The sequence below is a fragment of the Mixophyes fleayi genome, chromosome 8 (assembly GCF_038048845.1).
Source record: "Mixophyes fleayi isolate aMixFle1 chromosome 8, aMixFle1.hap1, whole genome shotgun sequence".
Taxonomy (NCBI): domain Eukaryota; kingdom Metazoa; phylum Chordata; class Amphibia; order Anura; family Limnodynastidae; genus Mixophyes; species Mixophyes fleayi.
The window spans coordinates 37,442,042-37,461,411 of NC_134409.1; the positions used below are offsets into that span (position 1 = coordinate 37,442,042).

Here is a 19,370-nt window from a genome sequence, read left to right on the forward strand (position 1 = left end):
CTAAACCTTCATATGTACACTTTGGATTTCTGCTTTCTCAGCCATGCTAATGTGTTCCTTTGTCTTCTGTAATTGATGCTACTCATTACCACATGAGACCCCACATAATGCCTTTTGTTGTGGTCTCTGTTTGTAGATGGTGCAGAATTATCTTGTGTATTACCAGTTAAGTGGTTGCTAAATCTAAAAGGAAGCTGCTTTTTTGAAAGTACTAATAATGTTTGTATATGTAATAGTTCATGCTTTGTAGTTATCAGAACTGATTATGGTAGGGGTGGTTTCCTATTCTGCCAGGTTTGTTTTTTGTTTTTATTCAGCAAAGGAAGATACTTATGTTTTTGACGGGTTAAATGACTGGGCAGGTGACTGCACAGTGCATACACTGAACGGAATGTTCTGCATAGAACACTGTTGAATCATGCTTAGCGCAATGTGGTCGTGGGCATTAAAATGGACATAAGGGCAGTAATACAATGCTGCAGTAACTGCTCTGACAGTGTCTTCTCTGAAACCAGTTATTCTGCTTATTCACAGGGTGTAAAAATAATCAGTAGAACACAATGAAAATGGCGCTCATTACACACTGATCGCCCTGCCATCACCGACAAGCCTCCTTCTAAATCAGGGGTGGGCAAACCAGTCCTCAAGGGCCATCAACAGTTCATGTTTTTAGGATTTCTTTAATCATGCACAGCTGAGTTAATCTATTTGGCTGGGTCAGTAATTATCCCAGCTGTTTCTACAGACAGAAATCCTAAAAACATGAACTGTTGTTGGCCCTTGAGGACTGGTTTGCCCACCCCTGCTCTAAATGCTAAAACAAATCTGACCTGGCTGTCACTTCCTGCATCCAAGCCTCATTTCTATAGTCACGTCTCCCTCCAAGGGTGCTTTCACCTTACCTGTGATCTGCCGCACAGCCTCTGGTCCCTTCTGCCTATAACCTGACACTCTGCTTTTTTACACCAGGTGGTGTTTCTCTGCACAGTTAAATCTGAACAAGTCCAAAGTGGTTTTGGAATGTGTCTATAATACATGGAAAGGTATACATTATAAACTCTGCAAGCTTTTGTTTGTATAGAGACTTCTGTTTTGTGACAATAAATATGGCCTTGTACTCTTCTATAGGTCATTCAACACTGAGAATGCTTCTAATATCCATAATAACTTACGGTCGCAAGTACATGAACTCCTATAATAAAGTGTAAAAAAAGTAACCGCACAATCTGGCTCAACTAGCTGAAAATTTCAAGTGTGTGCATGATACAGTATATTCCCAAATGTTCAAAAAAAAAACAACAAAAAAAAGTTGTACTTTTGTAGCCTGCATAATGCGCTCTGAACTATTTATTTTTTTTCCCTCCTGATTTTCCTCTGATCCCAGGAGGTGGTCCTTTTTCTTCTGTGCTAATCCAAAATCAGAGAGACATTTCTTGTTTTTAGGAAGTGTCTACAGTATCTAAGTTACGGAGAACCTGCTGAACCACAATTGGCTGTTTGTCCAGCTCTAGTTCTAGGGATAAAATAAAGACCTCAACGCAACAAAGATCACAATCGCCATATGGATTGATGAAAATAGATATGGCTAATAATTGTCCGTGTTCTACTGCATATTTAGTATACAATGAACACTTACCTTTATTTATCCTTTAAGCATAAATTTGAAATGCTATTCTGTAAAATTTAGAAATGCCACCACTACACACTACATGAAAATGGCCTTTGGCATGTTGGCTTGCACCCCTAAACATGTCATTTTAGAATATTTACATTTTCATTTGAAAGGAGCAACTTGTAAGTGAAGAGTGCTAGTCATCCAGTGTTGTATGCTGCTAAAATAATTACCAGGGCGAATCCTAAAATTAAATGTGACTTTTTTCCAGGTTGCTTGAGATAGACAGCAAATCTCTGCGATCGGTTAATGGATCAAGAAGAAATAGTGGGTCCTCCCTGGTTTCCAGCTCCTCTGCATCCAGCAATCTCAGTCACCATCAGGAGGAGGATGCCTGGCTGCTCTGGGGGCGCATTGTTAATGAGTGGGAGGAAGTTTACAAGAAGAAGGAAAAGCAAATCAAGGTACCAGTAATCAATGCAGTGGTTACTTTTTAATGGGAATCTAAAACCCACAAATCTTATATTTTTAAGAGGAAGATAAACTTCAATGTCTTACTATTATTAAGTGTCTGGTTATTCAGACAATAATTCAGAAGTTTCTTACTGAGCAGTGTCATATTTTAGTTTAAGTCTGTAACACAGAAGACAGTAACTTTGATTAATAGACTTTCCTGTGTACAAATTATGCTGCATTTGTAATGGCTTTTATTCTTTGCACTTTACTCATTTTAATGGTGCGATTTGTCTTTTATAATACTGCAGGGCAAATGAGCGGGGTTGTCCTTTGCAATTTTCCCCATTCAGGGTTGTATTGGTTTTGTTTTTCAAATTCTTTTTAAAGAATGCATCGCTCCTGCTTCTGTTGCTGTTGTCTAAAGTACATGGCAAAAATGAAGAAATTACAATGTAATGTGTTAAATTTTTTATTTCAAATTTTTTTTTTTTTAAAGCTCAATTACTTTCTTGAGGTCTTAACATAAAACATACATGTAAAGAGTGAGCAAGTCTAGTGCATACAATGCATTTTTAACCAATATAGAACATTTCACATTATTCCCCCAAATTGTCTTGGACTTGTATAGAGAACCCATAATAACTGTAGTGTTTTGTGTTTCCTGTAGGAACTTGTCAGAAAAGGGATACCACATCACTTTCGTGCAATCGTATGGCAACTTTTATGCAATGCTCAAAATATGCCAATAAAAGACCAGTATTCTGATCTCTTAAAAATGACCTCACCATGTGAAAAGCTCATCAGGAGGGACATTGCCAGAACATATCCGGAACATGACTTCTTTAAAGAGAAAGACAGCCTGGGTCAGGAGGTTTTGTTCAATGTCATGAAGGTTGGTATTGGTGGGGATTGTGCTTTTAACACTAGGGGCTAGATTTATTAACCTGTGGGTTTGAAGAAGTAGAGATGTTGCCTATAGCAACCAATCAGATTCTAGCTGTCATTGTGTAGAATGTACTAAATGACAGCTAGAATCTGATTGGTTGCTATAGGCAACATCTCCACTTCAAACCCGCAGTTTAGTAAATCTAGCCCTAGAAGTCAGTTTGTCTTTCCCATAAACTGTAACTAGTTTGTAGTCCAGCAATTTGCATGGTTTCTGGTCATGTGATCACGGTGATAACGAATCGCTGGGATCGCAGTAATCCTAGTTTACTAGGACTTTCTCCTTGGCTATCACTGCTGGAGAGAGAGGAGCATGCTAGTTACACTATTAAATGAAAAACAAATAGAGCATCAAGTACTTTAAACCTTGCCAAGTGTATTAGTTATTTATGGAAAGTGTCTAATGTCCAGCCAATAAAAAGATTTGGTCCAATTTGCCTCCAAATGAAAGCCCTCGTCTCCTCTGAAGGTTTTTTTATTTATTTTTTAAATAAAAATTGTTTAGATAGACTTTAGAAATCCAGAGCCCCTGCTGTTATGATGGGAATTATCTGTCCACGAAGAGGCTAAATTATTAAATGTGTCAGATTATTAAACCTGAGTCTCTTACATTGTAATTGCCGTACCAAACATTTGTAGGATCTTTTTTGTTTTATTTTTTTCACCCCTTTTTGCACAGACTGCCACTGATGGTTTTCTTTACTTTCCGGTTTCCTCTGTTGCTGGCTGCCAAACTATTGAAAAGAGTTTTGTTTTTTTGGGTTTTTTTAGTCTATAAGATGTACTAGAACTCTTATGGTGCCAAAAAAAGAAGTAAACCAATAAAATTGCCCACATAGCTCCTTTCCCTGTGTCTTGTTGACAAATGCTGCTGCCATTACTAACAAACAAGGCTTTTATGAACAGTAGATACAGTATGCCATATAGTGCCTCTTTATCTGCACATCTGAATACCTCCTTGCTTTTCCTCATCTCTGAACCCGCTCTACATATTAAATAGTGGTGGTATCCAGTTGTATGCTACATCGTGTATACCACCATGTACTCTGATGGCGGCCCTGTACATCATCACCTGATTGGATGCTGCTCACCTATAGATTACATGGAAAGGGCTCACTGGCATGTTATATAGACAGCTTCTAAAAATTTTCAACTGATTATCTTAATCAGGAGCTAGTGACTTACAGCGTGTAGATAGCAGCGCTGTTGGATGCAGCTGACGGAACCATCCTGTCAGAGTAGCCAACAGGGGGGGGGGGTTCTTGGGTTGTGTGGAGTTTGAGTCATCATCAATGTTTATTGTACGTTTGGTTTAATCATATGCCAAAGGTTTTTTGTTATATTGATCAATGGAACGCTTTACCCGTAATAAACTATTTATCAGAATCTCTATAGACATGTGTCTAACTTGTTTCTGAAAGTAAAGAAATCTAGCAGTCTGTATGGGCCATGGTATGAGCACTGTGCTCGCCTACACTTCATTGGGTGATATCAGCTTGTTTTAAACAGTGTGAGGAGCCCTCGGCAGGGCATTGTATTTGGGACAATTGCACAAAGCTGGACTTACCATTTAAGAGAGAAATGTAATTGTGCCGTGTGGAACCTGTTGTGTTTAGTGTTTAACATCTCCTTAATGAGCACACTCCAGTTATTAAACAGAGGAATAAAGTGATACCAATGAGAGTACTCCTTGTTTTAATGTAACAAGCGGCAAAGTGAAATTTTAAAAGTGTTTGGCAACCCGCCCCACAAATTATTTTGAAAATCTATGTATTTAAGTGTAGGCATGTGTTGCCAAAATTTGAATACTCCCAATGCCCTAAGGGACTGATATTCCTTAGGGCACTGGGAGATTTTCACACCTGTCTGATCAAATGTAAAGGTTTATAATGGTTCATTTTCCACACACTGTGATATTTTATACAGATGTTACTTCTGTAGACATGAAATGTAATAACCAAAATGACATGTAGTCCACTTTATAAACAATGATGGCATTGTATGGGATTTATATTAAATGCACATCCATTCTTTTTAGACGTTTGTAGATATATTGTAACAAGACTTTCTGTGTATTAAGGCATACTCCTTAGTGGATCGTGAAGTTGGGTACTGCCAAGGAAGTGCTTTTATTGTGGGTCTGCTACTTATGCAGGTAAGCACATTAAATCTTTCTAAGTAATAATACAAAATATAGCAGGGACTAAGTTTTATCTGTTGTAATGAAAACTAATGTTCAAAAATGCAGGAGCAGTCTGACTCTCCCAGGTGAAGTATGATTCTGCTACAGGAATACTTCAGGGGGTATATTTATTAAACTGCGGGTTTGAAAAAGGTGGGGATGTTGCCTATAGCAACCAATCAGATTCTAGCTTTCATTTAGTACTTTCTACAAAATGACAGCTAGAATCTAAACGGTTGCTATAGGCAACGTCCCCACTTTTTCAAACCCGCAGCTTCAACCACTCACAAAACCTATACCTTGAGGTGTGGCCTAGTGTAGAGGGTGTGTCCTGAGGTTGGTGCATGCCTTGGCTTCAGCACGCCAAAATAATGATGGGCACAACCCCTGAATAATGAATAATAACGTAACCTAAAGCTGCCTCTTAAGTCTTCCTTCTACTAGGCACAGTTAATGCAGCAAACTAAAGTGTTTTAACATATCTGCATTAAAGCAACTATGTTATATGCATATTATTCATGTACAGAGCAGAACATGATAAATAAGCAGTACGTTCATGTGACTTACACTAGAAAAGTTACATGTCAAAGTCTTTGGAAGAAATAAAGCCATCAAGGAAAGGCATACTGTTTCCTGGAGTTTCTTTGTTTCATCTTGTTTGTATTCATACCATGAGACTAATAAAGAGCGTCTGATTTGTGTCAAACCGTTCTATAAATATTATGGAAGCACAGAATAAATTGTTGGCTTTTAAAATATTTAATGAAGCGTAGGACTGCACAATCTTCTACAGACTGGACAACTTCAAGACGTAGGTCGGTCTGTTCTAGTTTTGGCAGGCTGTATTTCCCTAGTTAATTTATCATTGTCCGTACAGTGTTACATGGAATTATTTCATATGCATTCATTGTTTCTTTTCACTTACTGGTCAGGTCTCCGTACATTGGGTTATTGATTTGCCTCATTTGAGATTTCATGCTTTTGGAACTTTTTATATGAAATGTTGATGAAGGGTTTTAGTGATTTTAATTATCTGAGTTACAGTAAGCTCATCACAGAGACTAAGCTGGTGGCAAAGCCATATTTGTTCCCAAACTCTTCACCCTGACCTTGTACCTCCGGCTCTTAAATCGTTGTACATGGAAAAAGATTGGTTGGATTTGATTGCTCAAAGTAAACATCTACTTGGCTGATGACCCCCATAGGTGAGGTTATGCTACAAATATGGATGTAGAAACGTTCTCTTTGCTTTGCGAGTCAGTAGTTGGAATGAATGATCATCCCATCTTCACTTGCTTGACTGTTTGAAGGCTTCAACTCCCAATATCCTGAGACGTACACCTATCATGCACTGCTTCATAGTGTCAATATCAATGCCAATGCTCTGCTTGCTTTATCTAATATTGAAGCACTTTATGATGGAGACATAAGATACTGTAGTAAATTTTGGAATAGTCAAAAACACCTTTTCCACCACCCTTCTCTCCAAGCCCATAAGTGGTCCGCCCTCCCCCCGCCTCTTACAATGGTTATAGCTAAAATTGAGAAGTTTTGTTATGGAGACTCTTGGCCTTCCATACTCCTCTTCGGCTTCTTTCAGCTCCTGATTATATGGTTTGATTGGAATACCTATTACTCCAAGCACCTAGCCCCGTCGCAGTCATCCTCCTTCATAAAAGCAAATCGGCACTACTTCTGTTGTATAATTTTTTTCTGGAGTCTGATGTACTTGTCTAAAGTGTATCAATGTAGCCCACCCCTTGAAATTCTTCCTGGCCTTTTCCTATTGTGTGTCCATCTTATTTTGCTTTCACTCCCAAAATTTCAATAAAAATTTTAATTTGTTTACAAAAAAATAACCACCTTTTCCATTCCTTGTGAACTTAACCTTTAAACACCATTATTTGAGCTTTTAGGCCCTTTATCAATTTAAAACCCTTCTTATCCAGATTATTTAGATCTATGATGTATAAATCAGTTATGTGAGAAAATACAGTTCTAATTGGCAGCATAAATATTTACATTATAGGGCTGTGGATAGTAATGATTACTGGGGTATTTATTAGAAGCATATTTTCTATATTGGCCTTTTTCACATTATTCTCTTGTGTATTGTCCCTAACAAGTACTCTTTCACAAAGGAGAAAATGTATCCTTTGTACCGGGTATTTCATTGATCTTTTCACTGACGTACTACTAGGTCAGGGGGTAAATGTATGAACATGCGGGTTCTTCAACACCCGCGTGTTCGGCGATTAAATTTCAAGCGGCGCTGCATTGTAAAGGGAAATTTCCCTTTACAATGCAGCGTCGCTTGAAATTTAATCGCCAAACACGCGGTTGTTTAAGAACCCACATGTTCATACATTTACCCCCTAGTGTCTTCCGGAAGATGTCTGCTGTTATAATTTGTTTCTGGTTATTATTCATGCATATTAGATACTAGGCAGAAGCCAGTTAACCATCTTATGTACTTTGAATATTTAATACTCAATGTGATTATTGGAGGCTTTGTGGTCAACATACTGCTCTTAACAGCTTTTCCAGACTTGGGTTTTAATGTACATTTATTGAGGTACATGAAGTTTATTATAATAATTACAGGAAGGTTAGTATATGTGGGCAGCACAGTGGCCTAGTGGTTAGCACTTCTGCCTCACAGCACTGGGGTCATTAGTTCGATTCCCGACCATGGCCTTATCTGTGTGGAGTTTGTATGTTCTCCCTGTGTTTGCGTGGGTTTCCTCCGGGTGCTCCGGTTTCCTCCCTCACTCCAAAAACATACTAGTAGGTTAATTGGCTGGTATTAAAAATTGACCCTAGTCTCTCTCTGTCTGTCTGTGACTGTGTGTGTGTCTATATTAGGCAATTTAGACTGTAAGCCCCAATGGGGCAGGGACTGATGTGAATGAGTACAGTGCTGCGGAATTAGTGGCGCTATATAAATGATGATGATGATGATGATTATATATATTTTTGTTATAAGCCCTTTTTAGCAATGGGCACTGGTTGCTCAGTGGTTAACATTGCTGCCTCACAGCACATGGTTCACAGGTATGATTCCGACCAGATCCATATCTGTTTGAAGTTTGTATGTTCTCCCCGTGTTTGCATGCATTTCCTTCAGGTACGGAGGTGAGGCGGGGGCCTTTTCATAGTCTGATCCTTCCTGTTTCAGTGGCTTGTCATTGGCTGTATATCTAGTGGAAAAACAATCAAATATTTATTTAAAAATAGGAAAAAAAAAACATTGCTAACAGCATTAAGGTTCTATTAAAAAGTAAAACAAGATATGTTAATATTGCCCCCCAAATGTAATTACTCCCACCTCCAAGGATTATCTGATGGTGTCATTCATAAAATCACATGGGATGTAATGTCTCATGTAATCAATTTTGGAACAGTTATGAGATGTAATACGTAGTATTAATTGGTAACTTTGCTGTGATTTCTTAAGGATGATGCTCTTGGATAATCCTTGGCGATGGGAGTAATTATATTTTATACACAGCCTTTAATAACCTTTAAATTCATTTCATAATTATAATTTTTTATTTTAATAGAAACATAATGGTGCTAAAAAATTAAAAATTGTGCAGTGGGAACTGTTTGTTTTTTTGTTTTTTGCACTGTAAGGTTGTGAATGGCTAAATGCCCTTTTTGTTGGGTTAACAGTTTGTTCAGTGGGCCATTTTTAGATGTGAATGCTGTCCATTCAGTCTGTTGTTTTTGTGAGCACCACTGTTTACCTTTACAAACTACTAATTAAAGTTGTGTGAGTATAAACTTGGCCTTATAACAGTCGGTGCACATCAAGGTCAGAGGATACCATACAACTAACTGTTATTGAGCAGGTAAAATGCATACAGTCTTGCCGAGATTTATTTGCTGCATTAGTATATGGTTAGTTGATTTATTTAATTGTAGATGTTTCAGACAACACTGCTGGTTTACTGGGGCATATGTTTAAAATGCGGGAATGTGTTTCATCAAATTACTGTTTTCAGCTGTTGTGTAATTACATGATGTCCATACACAAAGGCAATAATTTTCTGTCTGACTTAATAGATCTCAAAAACAAAAACTTAAAGGCATCATGATGCAAATAAAGCAAGTGCGCTGTAACCTATAGCAACCGGGTAGTGAGTCTACTGCTAGCGAGGTTACAGCAACTGAAGCAAATGTTTGATTGCTGTAGGCTATGTCTCTGCTGTGCTGTTTCAGAGACAGACGTTTGGTGCACACCAGGTGGTGTCTATCGTTCATATCCAGAATTTTATGCAGTTTCCAAATTCTGACTGCTGCCTAGTTTGTATTGCTGTGGGCTACATAGTAAAAGTAAGCCACCATCTGATATTAATATGTACGAAGCAAAATAACCTATACTTGAAATAACTGGTGTGCTCATATCTAAATGTCCACCATCTGCAGTTGTAGATGGCTGCAGTTTATCTCTGTGCTTAACCTCCCACGTAATCATCTTCCCACAAATATAAAACACTAGCGGGTTCACTTGGTGTTGTCCGAGTCCGATTTGTAGTTTTTATATATTGGCAAGTTATTTTGTAAGTGGGCCAAAAAATGCTATTTAGAAAATGAGATTGGTTGCTTAGTCGTTATGTCGTGTGTTGTGGCGAGGTTACTTTCCAGCAGTCAAACAATTGTTTACAACCTGCAAATGTTTTCAGTATTTGTCGCTATGTGGTTTAATGGGTTACTTTTTCTATATTAAATAACTATGTAAGATTTGCCAGCTTTACCTTGAGCTGTGGAAGATATTCGCCAAGGAACCGTAGAAGATGTACTGAACACCATCTCTGTTCAGTTGCTGGACCCAGTGAGTGGGAGGAACTTCAGCTTTTTAAAATTTAATAGGGGTCAACTTTTAAACATTGCAGTGAAATGTTTGATTAAGGGATGCTGTCCACTGGTGTTTAAACACTTCACCAGACTTGCATTTTTAATGCAAGTGCAAAACATGCAAATGCATGTAAAAATAATTTCCATTCTGTACAATGTGTCCATACTTGCTTGTGATGTAGAAACTCCATTTAAATGAATTGAATATATTGTAAGCTTGTGAGCAGGACCCTCTTATCTCTCAGTAATAAAACAATACTGGGTAATACAGTTTGTTCCCAATTGTAAAGCACTACCGAAATTTGCTGGTGCTATATAAAATGATGATGATGAGCCACTGTAGTTCTCCCCATCCCTCCTACATCAATATAGACTCAATAAATTTATATTTGTGTGATCAAAGCATGGAGTCCAACGGACACCTATGGCAGCCATTCATACTGTGACGAGTGCAGGTATATAACTTGTTGTTGACTAAGCAGCGTAGGACCCAGTTACTATTACATGCGTTATGAATGCCCGCAAATACGCCCAGCACATGTCTACCTGGGTATATCGCGGGTGACCTGCACTTCAAACACGTAGCATTAATGTGTTTTCACATGCATTTTGTTCTCGCCATTTTTGATCCAAACACTGCCTAACACTAAACGTGTTTTATTTTCATGGTTTTCATATGTCAACATCTGAACACTTTTATTTTTTCAGTTTAGGAGTAATTTAAAAATTCTGTGGAACATTTGTGGTTATATAACAAAGCATACTAAGTGTATAGAAAGAACCACCTTGGGGTAAGAAAGTTGCACTTCCGTTTGCAATTCTAAGCAGTTTTTTTGGGACCTAACCATAGATTTTGTTAGCAGATTTAATGCAGAATTGAGATGACTCCTAGATTGCTCTTATTAGATTGCAGGCATTGTCTTATGTTTTTAGTATCGTGAAATAACTAAATGTGGTTACCATGCTGTCCATCACTCTTCTGCAGCAGGTTGCTATGTTAAAAGGGGAGGGCTTCTCTAACACAGAAGTATTCAATTGTTAGCGTTAATGGGGAAAAACGAGCGCTCAAAAAATCTTAGCGTTAATAGGGTAATCACTCGCGAAATTTCAGCTCGCCGCTCCCTGAGTGGCGAGCTGAAATTCCGCGAGTAAACTACCGTATTAACGCTTTTCACGCGCAATATTACCGTATAAACGGTAATATTTTTTGAGCGCTCGTTTTTTCCCGTTAAGGCTAACAATTGAATACCCCCCAGAGAGACTGATGTATTTACTTACTTGCTATGCAAAAAATGTCTATTTTTAAATCCTGTACATGAGTATAGCCAGGGATTTCACAGTAACTCAAAATAATGCATTATCTGCTATTTGACCTGTATCAGATTTTATTAGGGCACTGTTGTCATAAATAAGTGAAGGTGTTTCGGCTCTGCCTACCACAGCATTGAAAGTCTTAAAGAAACATTAGCAGATTCATTTTTTATTTTCTTTCAGAATTTAGTCCTTTTTATTATTTTACTATTTCACTGGTCTGATGTCTCTTCTAGATGCCAGAAGAAGAAGCGTTTTGTGTATTTGTTAAATTAATGCAAGACTATCGTCTTCGAGAACTTTTTAAACCCAGCATGGCTGAGTTGGGCCTGTGTATGTATCAGTTTGAATGCATGATTCAGGTAAGTGGCATGCTCAGGTACATTTGCATATGGAGTAAACCAGTACTGGAATTGTCCCTAGGTTGGAGGTTGTTGAATTCAGTCTACTAGTTTAGAGGGTTTTTAATTAAGTTTTTTACATTAATTATTCACAGCCTTCACTTATGAGAACATTGCCCTTTGTGCTTTTAGCCATAAATTGTCTTAAATGTGTGTTGAAGCCTTTTCTGCATATTCTGTTAGGCCATGTACAGGCTGGTGCCTGGTTTTGTGTAAAAGCACATATCGGATGTTTAAAAGATGGTTGGAGGCATTTGCTGCGTTTTTATAGTATCCGACCTGTTCATATGGATTTCACTAGCATGAGTTTCATGCGTTTTGCAAGCACAATGCATGTTAATGTATCTGAATTTAATACATAGTTTTTTTTTCACACTAGCAGGCAAACGTTGACTCAGTGGATACAAGAAACGCAGCAGACAGTGCCATTCCTATTACATGACATGGGGTGCTGGACCTCTGCTCTCAAAATACATAGAATTGCTTTAGCACAACAAAACAGTGTGCATGTATATATGGGATAATGCACTACTACTGTAAATTATAAGTCTCCAAGTGTTTAACCAAAAAAGCACAAAGGTGTAGTCTCATATCTAGAATTTACACAAGGAGGTAAATTTATTTTTTAGAACTAAAAAGCTTTCCTAATGAACACTGAAAACATTACTGATAAGTGAGTATAGTAAACTTCAAATACAACTTGGTCTCTGTAACAGAGCTACTAATATTCTGATAAGCTCCAGAAGCTTTTAGCCATTTATGAGAACGGAAGATATTTAAAATGGGTATATTGGGAGATGTTATATTCAGCAGACTTCCAGTATAGGACACTGCTGACCACCAGGGCCCTCTTAACAACATCTTGGGCCCCCGGGCACAGCAGTGCACCGGGGCCCCTATATATACATAGATATATAAAATTAAAAAAAAAGATTATATATATATATATATATATATATATATATATATATATATATGGGCCCTGCAGCCCAGGGGGGCCCGTCGGAGGCAGCAAACAAAAAAAAAATTGGGGAAAAAAAATTTTTGGGAAAAAAAAGACAATACTTACCTTGCAGTCAGCTGGCGATCCGGCTCCCACCATGGCCCTGCTGACCACATACAGCGGTGGCTTGCATGCATCTACGTGGCAAATATTATAAGATTTCACAAGTTCTGCCAATTCATTGACACCTTTTCATTTATATCTGTGAATGGTATTAATAGATCCCCCTCTATTAATGTCAAATGTCTTGTTACCGTGTAGTTGTATGGTGGAGTTGTAGTTTGTCTTTTGTACTGTACCGATAAATCTGCAATTTTGTGTTTACAGGAGCAGCTGCCAGAGCTTTTTGTGCACTTTCAAGCCCAGAGTTTTCACACCTCTATGTACGCGTCTTCCTGGTTCCTGACTATTTTTCTTACAAGTTTCCCACTACCAGCTGCCACGAGAATATTTGATATATTTATGTCTGAGGTGAGAAATGACCATATAATGCAGTCAGAGGGCAGAGGTATGCTCAGTATTATGGTGCAGTATACTATACAGTGTATGCAAAATCAATGTTTGTGTAATGTGATCCCCTGACCATATCAAATGCGTTTTTTTTTGTTTTTTAAGGTGTGTTTTTTGCAAATGCACAAATTGCTGATGAGCTCACGTCATCAGTCTGTTCATGTGTGCAGTGCTTTCTAAAACAAAACAAAAAAAAACGTTTTGGCAGTGGGATGTAAAGCAGGATCTATTTAAATCACAGAATACTGTTTCTTGTTTGTTTCCATCAAACTGCATGAGTTCTCCAGGACAAGTAGCCGGGGTCCTCTGTGACATGTTCTGTGACTCGGCAATAATAAACAGTCTGCATTGAAATCTACCTATTTACATATGTCACTAAGGCATCCTTTTCATGTCTATTTTAAAAACAAATTCAGTAGACCGGTCACCTACAGGGAATTCATCCATTCTGTGAGCTGTAGGTTAGTATACAGCCTATACAGTTGCTAGAAACAAGTTACATCCCAGTCACTGTCAGCCTAATATATTTAAAGTGACTTGGATACGCTATGTTTTTATGCATATTGGGTATGCCTCCCAAATGGATGCGTCTGTGTGTAAGTGACTAATACACTTTAAAGCTCAAAATAACCAAAGCCCTGAAAACGTTTTGTGATTGGTTTTCATTTGTTTTCTTTGATCAGATTTTCGTTGTGATTTGTTTCCCCCTAGGGTTTAGAGATTGTGTTTCGGGTAGGGCTCGCTGTTCTACAGATGAACCAGACAGAATTAATGCAGCTGGATATGGAAGGCATGTTACAGGTAGGTCATAGCAAGAATATTTATTTTGCAAGCAGTTTGGTTTCTGATACCCATTGAATGTCCGTATAAGAGGAAATACACCTGTAACATGCTGATCAGTAGAGTGGTGGCCATTCTGGGAGATTAAAAATAGATCATTTTACCAGTTTTAATGTTCCTATAAACCAAGGTTTTGTCGTGTGTGTGTGTGCTCCTTCCATGAACAGTAACCTACTTTTCTGTTTGTGTCTTCCAGCACTTTCAGAAAGTAGTTCCACATCAGTTTGATGGAGGCCCTGAGAAGTTAATCCAAGCGTCTTATCAAGTGAAGTACAATGCAAAAAAGATGAAGAAGTAAGTGTTACCACTATTTGTTCACAGTAGTGTTGATGCTGCGCACTCTGATGTAAGTTCTGTGGCGCAGTGGTTAGTATTGCTCTCTTAAAGCGCTGGGGCCTTGATCGGTTTCATCTGGGGTTGCCATGTGCGTGCAGTCCCCTCATGTTCTGATAAGTTTTCTTCTCTTGTGAAATCGAAAATCTGGAATCTCAAAAGTATTGCTTATCTTTATGTATTTGTCTGTCTTATAAAGCATATTATCAGTTTTCTATTGTTACCAAGTTTGGCTTATTGCTTTACATGACAATGCGGAGATGCTGCCATATGAAATGCCCTGTGTAATGCTGATAATGCAGGAATTACTTGTGGATTACCACTGTTTCATAGTGTGCACTTGTGTTTTATTTCAGGTTAGAAAAAGAGTACACTACAATAAAAACAAAGGAGATGGAGGAGCAAGTTGAGATCAAGGTGAGGGAAGTTAATTGTGCTTTTTTTTTTTTTTTTTCTTTGCAGAAGTTAGCCCCCCTACCCCCAACTCCTTCCACAGACACCTCTAGCTCATCTATGTGGCAAAATATTTTCAACTAGAATAACCTTGCCTAATGGCTAATAGGAATTATTCCTTTTTATTTATTTCATAATTAGTTATGTTAAAATGTATTTAATTTTACTTTTCAATTGATTGTGAAGTCACCTTAAAATTGCAGACTATTTTTTACTGATCTATTGAATGTAAATGTTAGCCATCTTTTACTAATGACTTTTCTTCGTCATGTATGTAAATATAGATTCATTTGTTCCTAAAAACATGTAAAAGTTTCTTTGTTTCATCTGTAATAAGGTGTGTGCATATGTAGGATGGCTCAGTGGTTTAAAACGGTAACAAATTGGCTTTCAAACGTAACTTAACATCTGCAGATGACAAAAAAAATGCAAGAATACATACCAATAATTCTAAGGCAAACTTAAATGCACCATGTACATTTATATCAAAGGAAAAATATGTCCCACTGTTAAAAAAAAAAAAATTTTGTTTGTACAAAGCCATAATGTTATGAAATGAGAAGTGTTCTCCGTCCATATAGAATCTGGTTTCTGTCTGTCTGTGCACGGTGCCTGTTAAATGTGATCAGAGTAGTTGTGATGTTCTATAATTTATAGGTAGAGAACATTATAATTTGTAACGAATTCTCATTCTTGTGTTTTGTCAGAGGTTGCGCACAGAGAACAGACTCTTGAAGCAGCGTATTGAAACCTTAGAAAAAGTAAGAGTTTTAAACCCTCTTTTTCTCTTTAATAATTAGATCCACTGACAGCTGTTCCTTGGATATCCGTTTGCGGCAAGTCCCATAGCCATAACTACTTAATGCTGCACAAAGGAACACACTACGCTCTATTATTCATTTATTTATTTTTCTTTAGCGTGTTGAAACTAGGTATAAAATTGATTGTTACTTGAGTCCTATTTAATGTCTACCAATTTTACACTGGTCACCTGAAGCAAACAGTGAGATATATACATTTTGTACATTATTTGATAGCAGTATGTAGTTTCTTAATGTATATGTTAGATTTTTGTACAGTATTTGTGCAAATACATTACTGACCGAAAAGTTTGTTTTGAAAAACAACAACTTTGTGTTACAGAATTGACTTACTCTTTTTTAAAACATACAAAACAGATAGATATCAAACGTATACTTGAGTAGATGTAAAACAAAAATACTGTTCTGATTCATGCTTTTCTTTTGGTCCTGATGCTGGCTTAGACTAAGGTTCAATTCAATCACTGCATCTATTTTTACTTTTTTTTTATGGACAAATTGAGGACATTCAGTATTCCTGGTGTACATTACTTTAGTAGTTATACCATATGCACAGGTCATAAAGGGCCTGGTTTCTGTCAGGTACATTAAGTACGTGTTTTGTAACATTCACAAATGTAAATATTCTCTTGGCTTACAGAACATAAAGGCACGATAGCCCAATTTTGTTTTTAAATCTAATCTAAGCATGAACATACTGAATGCGGATGATCCTATTGTGGAACGTCAGATTATAAAGTCATTACGAAGTCTGTTTGCATGTCCTTAATATACAACGGAGTAATGTTTATCGATTATCCATAATTACTATTGTCTGAAGACCTCACACTATTTTTCTTAATGTATTCTGCTCTCACAATAATGGGGCAACGGCCTGGTCCTAACAAAGTGAAAGTGACTGTAGACAGGTGACACACAGCACCCTCAATGTGCTCTAGGCCTGTACAGTGTTTCAGGTTGTCCTATGTAGACCAAATCACTATTTTTAATTGAGCAACAAAGATTTTTAAGTTGATTGTAAGACTTTAGTTATTTGGTTGTATGTAAACTTGCTGGTAAGTGAAAGCTATTCCTTATCTGATTCCTATAGAAATTGAGATGTTAGTACACTTTGAAAACATCTCAACCCCTTGATTAATGCTGCTTGTTGTGTTCATAGTCCATGTATCTACCGCAAAATAGACTATGGTTATACTTGTGGTCAATATTTTCTCCAGTAATGCTATGGAACTGCCTTTAAACCAAGCTAATTGAACTTTAGCTAGTGTCTCTTCTGTAAAGCTATATCAAGTGGTGCTTTTAACAGTAATGTTAATGCAGTGGTGATCTAGACAATTACTTGTCTGCACGGTGCCACCTTGGTTACCATGTACGAGGACAACTTAACTTAAACAGGTATATATTTATATGTGTATATATCATCTATATAGCGCCACTAATTCCGCAGCGCAACACAGAGAACTCGCTCACATCAGTCCCTGCCCCATTGGAGGTTACAATCTAAATCCTCTAACATACACACACACAGACTGAGAGAGACTAAGGGCAATTTAATAGCAGCCAATTAACCTACCAGTATGTTTCTGGAGTGTGGGAGGAAACCGGAGCACCCGGAGGAAACCCACGCAAACACGGGGAGAACATACGAACTCCACACAGATAAGGCCATGGTCGGGAATCAAACTCTTGACCCCAGTGCTGTGAGGCAGAAGTGCTAACCACTGAGCCACCGTGCTGCCCCAATATGTGTATATCTTTAAAATATCTCTGTTTATGGCTAGTCTTGGGATCACTTTTTCCTAAATTAGTAATAAAAATAATTGTATAATCTAATACACTTGTGAGCATGTAATTTGAATAGTTTTATAATAAACTGTGGTGACATGTTCGAAGCTTCATCAAAGCCGAGCCAATTTATTACACAGACTGAAAGCTAAATCCTTATACCACGTGCTATAAAGTACATTTACATTACTGCTTGATATCCTTTTATTACATACATGCTGTCATAGTATTGTAGAACCTACCACTGCAACATTAAATGGTTTAATGGTATTATAATAGTACAATAATTAATATGAGAATGGTTTCACAGTGTATTAGTATGGAGTGATTATAAAGTGCGGTTGATGTAATGGTGTGAGTGGCACATTGCACAAAATGAAATTCCTTTGAGATCTGAAGCTTTGCCCGTGTCTGTATGGGCCAGATATCACGTCGGCTCAGGTCTTAGTGTTTCCTTCGTAGACTGCCTTTGGCTTGTTGGTAAATGTCAATATCAGATTCCTAATTTTTATTAGAAGTATTTAACTGCTGTTGGAGAAACAGATGAAGCTGAGAACAGTTTGGCATCATTGTGTTCTATATGATTTATCCTTTTGTCTTTGAACACATAGTATATGACATAGAAGTGTGCAGTGTTGAATTGTGTGCTAGAGAATATTTTTATGTGTAGTAAAAACTATAATCGTGTCCGTTTTATTGTCCAAAGCCTGTAAGTAAGGGGCTGTATTTCTGTGATTTGTAGTGTGAAGGTAAGGTGCCTGTTCGTATCATATTTGTTTAGTGTAAATAGAATTTGCTCCTAAGACTTCAAACCAGCATGACAGCATATTGTATGTAGCTTTGTGGCTTTAGAATGCTTGATATACAGTGAAGTCTCAGACATTGCCAGCTTGCGTTGTTTAGCTCTAATTTTATCGGCAAAACACAAGACATATATGTTACTTTACTATACAACCGTGGACTAAATAAAGCAGTATGTAACCTTTCTAAGTAAGGTATATATGCAGAATACAACCTCATAATGTTGGTAACTGTTTAATACATGAAGATCTCTCTCAATTTAAATGAACAATGTTCCTGATTGGATATTCTGGACCAGACATCCATCAATTTCTGTTGTAGCGATTAAAAAAAAGATATTTTTACTGAACCATACGTGAATGCTCTACAGTTCTCTGTGATTGGTTGTAATGTGACAGGGCTTCTAGAATTTAGACACTGTTTTGCGGAGGCTTCCAAAATGCATATTTAATTCATGTGATTTATTTTTTTTCTTTCACTCTGCACATGTCATTATGTATGATCTCACTCTATCTATGGAATCTCTCTTGCTTTTGCATGACATTCTATGCTCTTCGCAATATACAATTCTACCTCCTTTTGAATCTTTGAACTTTAAGTTACTGTTGTGGACCTGCTTTTATAGGACCGTGGACATTGATGCAGGCTGAATATTGTGAAACAAATATTATAGAGGTCGTCCTTTGCAACATGCAATTTTACTAGTGTTTAATTAGCTGCTATTAAGCGTTTCCAAAGGAGGTAGTATTACTTGCTTCCTCTACACACCTGATTTATTTCCTTGTCACTTTATTTTTCATCTGTCTCTTCTGAAATTCCTTTCTGAATTTTTCCCTTTTCATAGGAAAGTGCATCCTTGGCAGATAGATTGATCCAGGTATAGTCATTACTTTTTATCCTCAATAACAACCAATCCCTGTTAATACAGTGGTGTTTTTGTTTGTTTTTGCTCTTCCGGGGTGCGAGGCATGCATTATTTTTACATGCATCAATGTGAAAACCTTACCCCTGCTTTAATTATAAATTTAAATCAATAGACTATGCTAATACTAAATCA

At 37.4% G+C, this 19,370-nt stretch overlaps 1 protein-coding gene across 4 annotated transcripts in view; it reads left to right on the forward strand.

The window, feature by feature from the left end:
* EVI5 (ecotropic viral integration site 5) overlaps positions 1-19,370 on the forward strand; it is a 102,558-nt gene that overhangs the window by 39,081 nt on the left and 44,107 nt on the right. For 3 of the 4 annotated variants that reach the window (XM_075182371.1, XM_075182372.1, XM_075182374.1), the window contains 10 exons: positions 1,884-2,076; positions 2,736-2,960; positions 5,094-5,168; positions 11,603-11,728; positions 13,098-13,241; positions 13,992-14,081; positions 14,317-14,414; positions 14,810-14,870; positions 15,614-15,667; positions 19,158-19,190. In XM_075182371.1, the coding sequence (XP_075038472.1) occupies positions 1,884-2,076; positions 2,736-2,960; positions 5,094-5,168; positions 11,603-11,728; positions 13,098-13,241; positions 13,992-14,081; positions 14,317-14,414; positions 14,810-14,870; positions 15,614-15,667; positions 19,158-19,190 (1,099 nt within the window). The remainder of the gene's footprint in view (positions 1-1,883; positions 2,077-2,735; positions 2,961-5,093; positions 5,169-11,602; positions 11,729-13,097; positions 13,242-13,991; positions 14,082-14,316; positions 14,415-14,809; positions 14,871-15,613; positions 15,668-19,157; positions 19,191-19,370) is intronic. The other variant, XM_075182373.1, reaches the window with a different exon arrangement.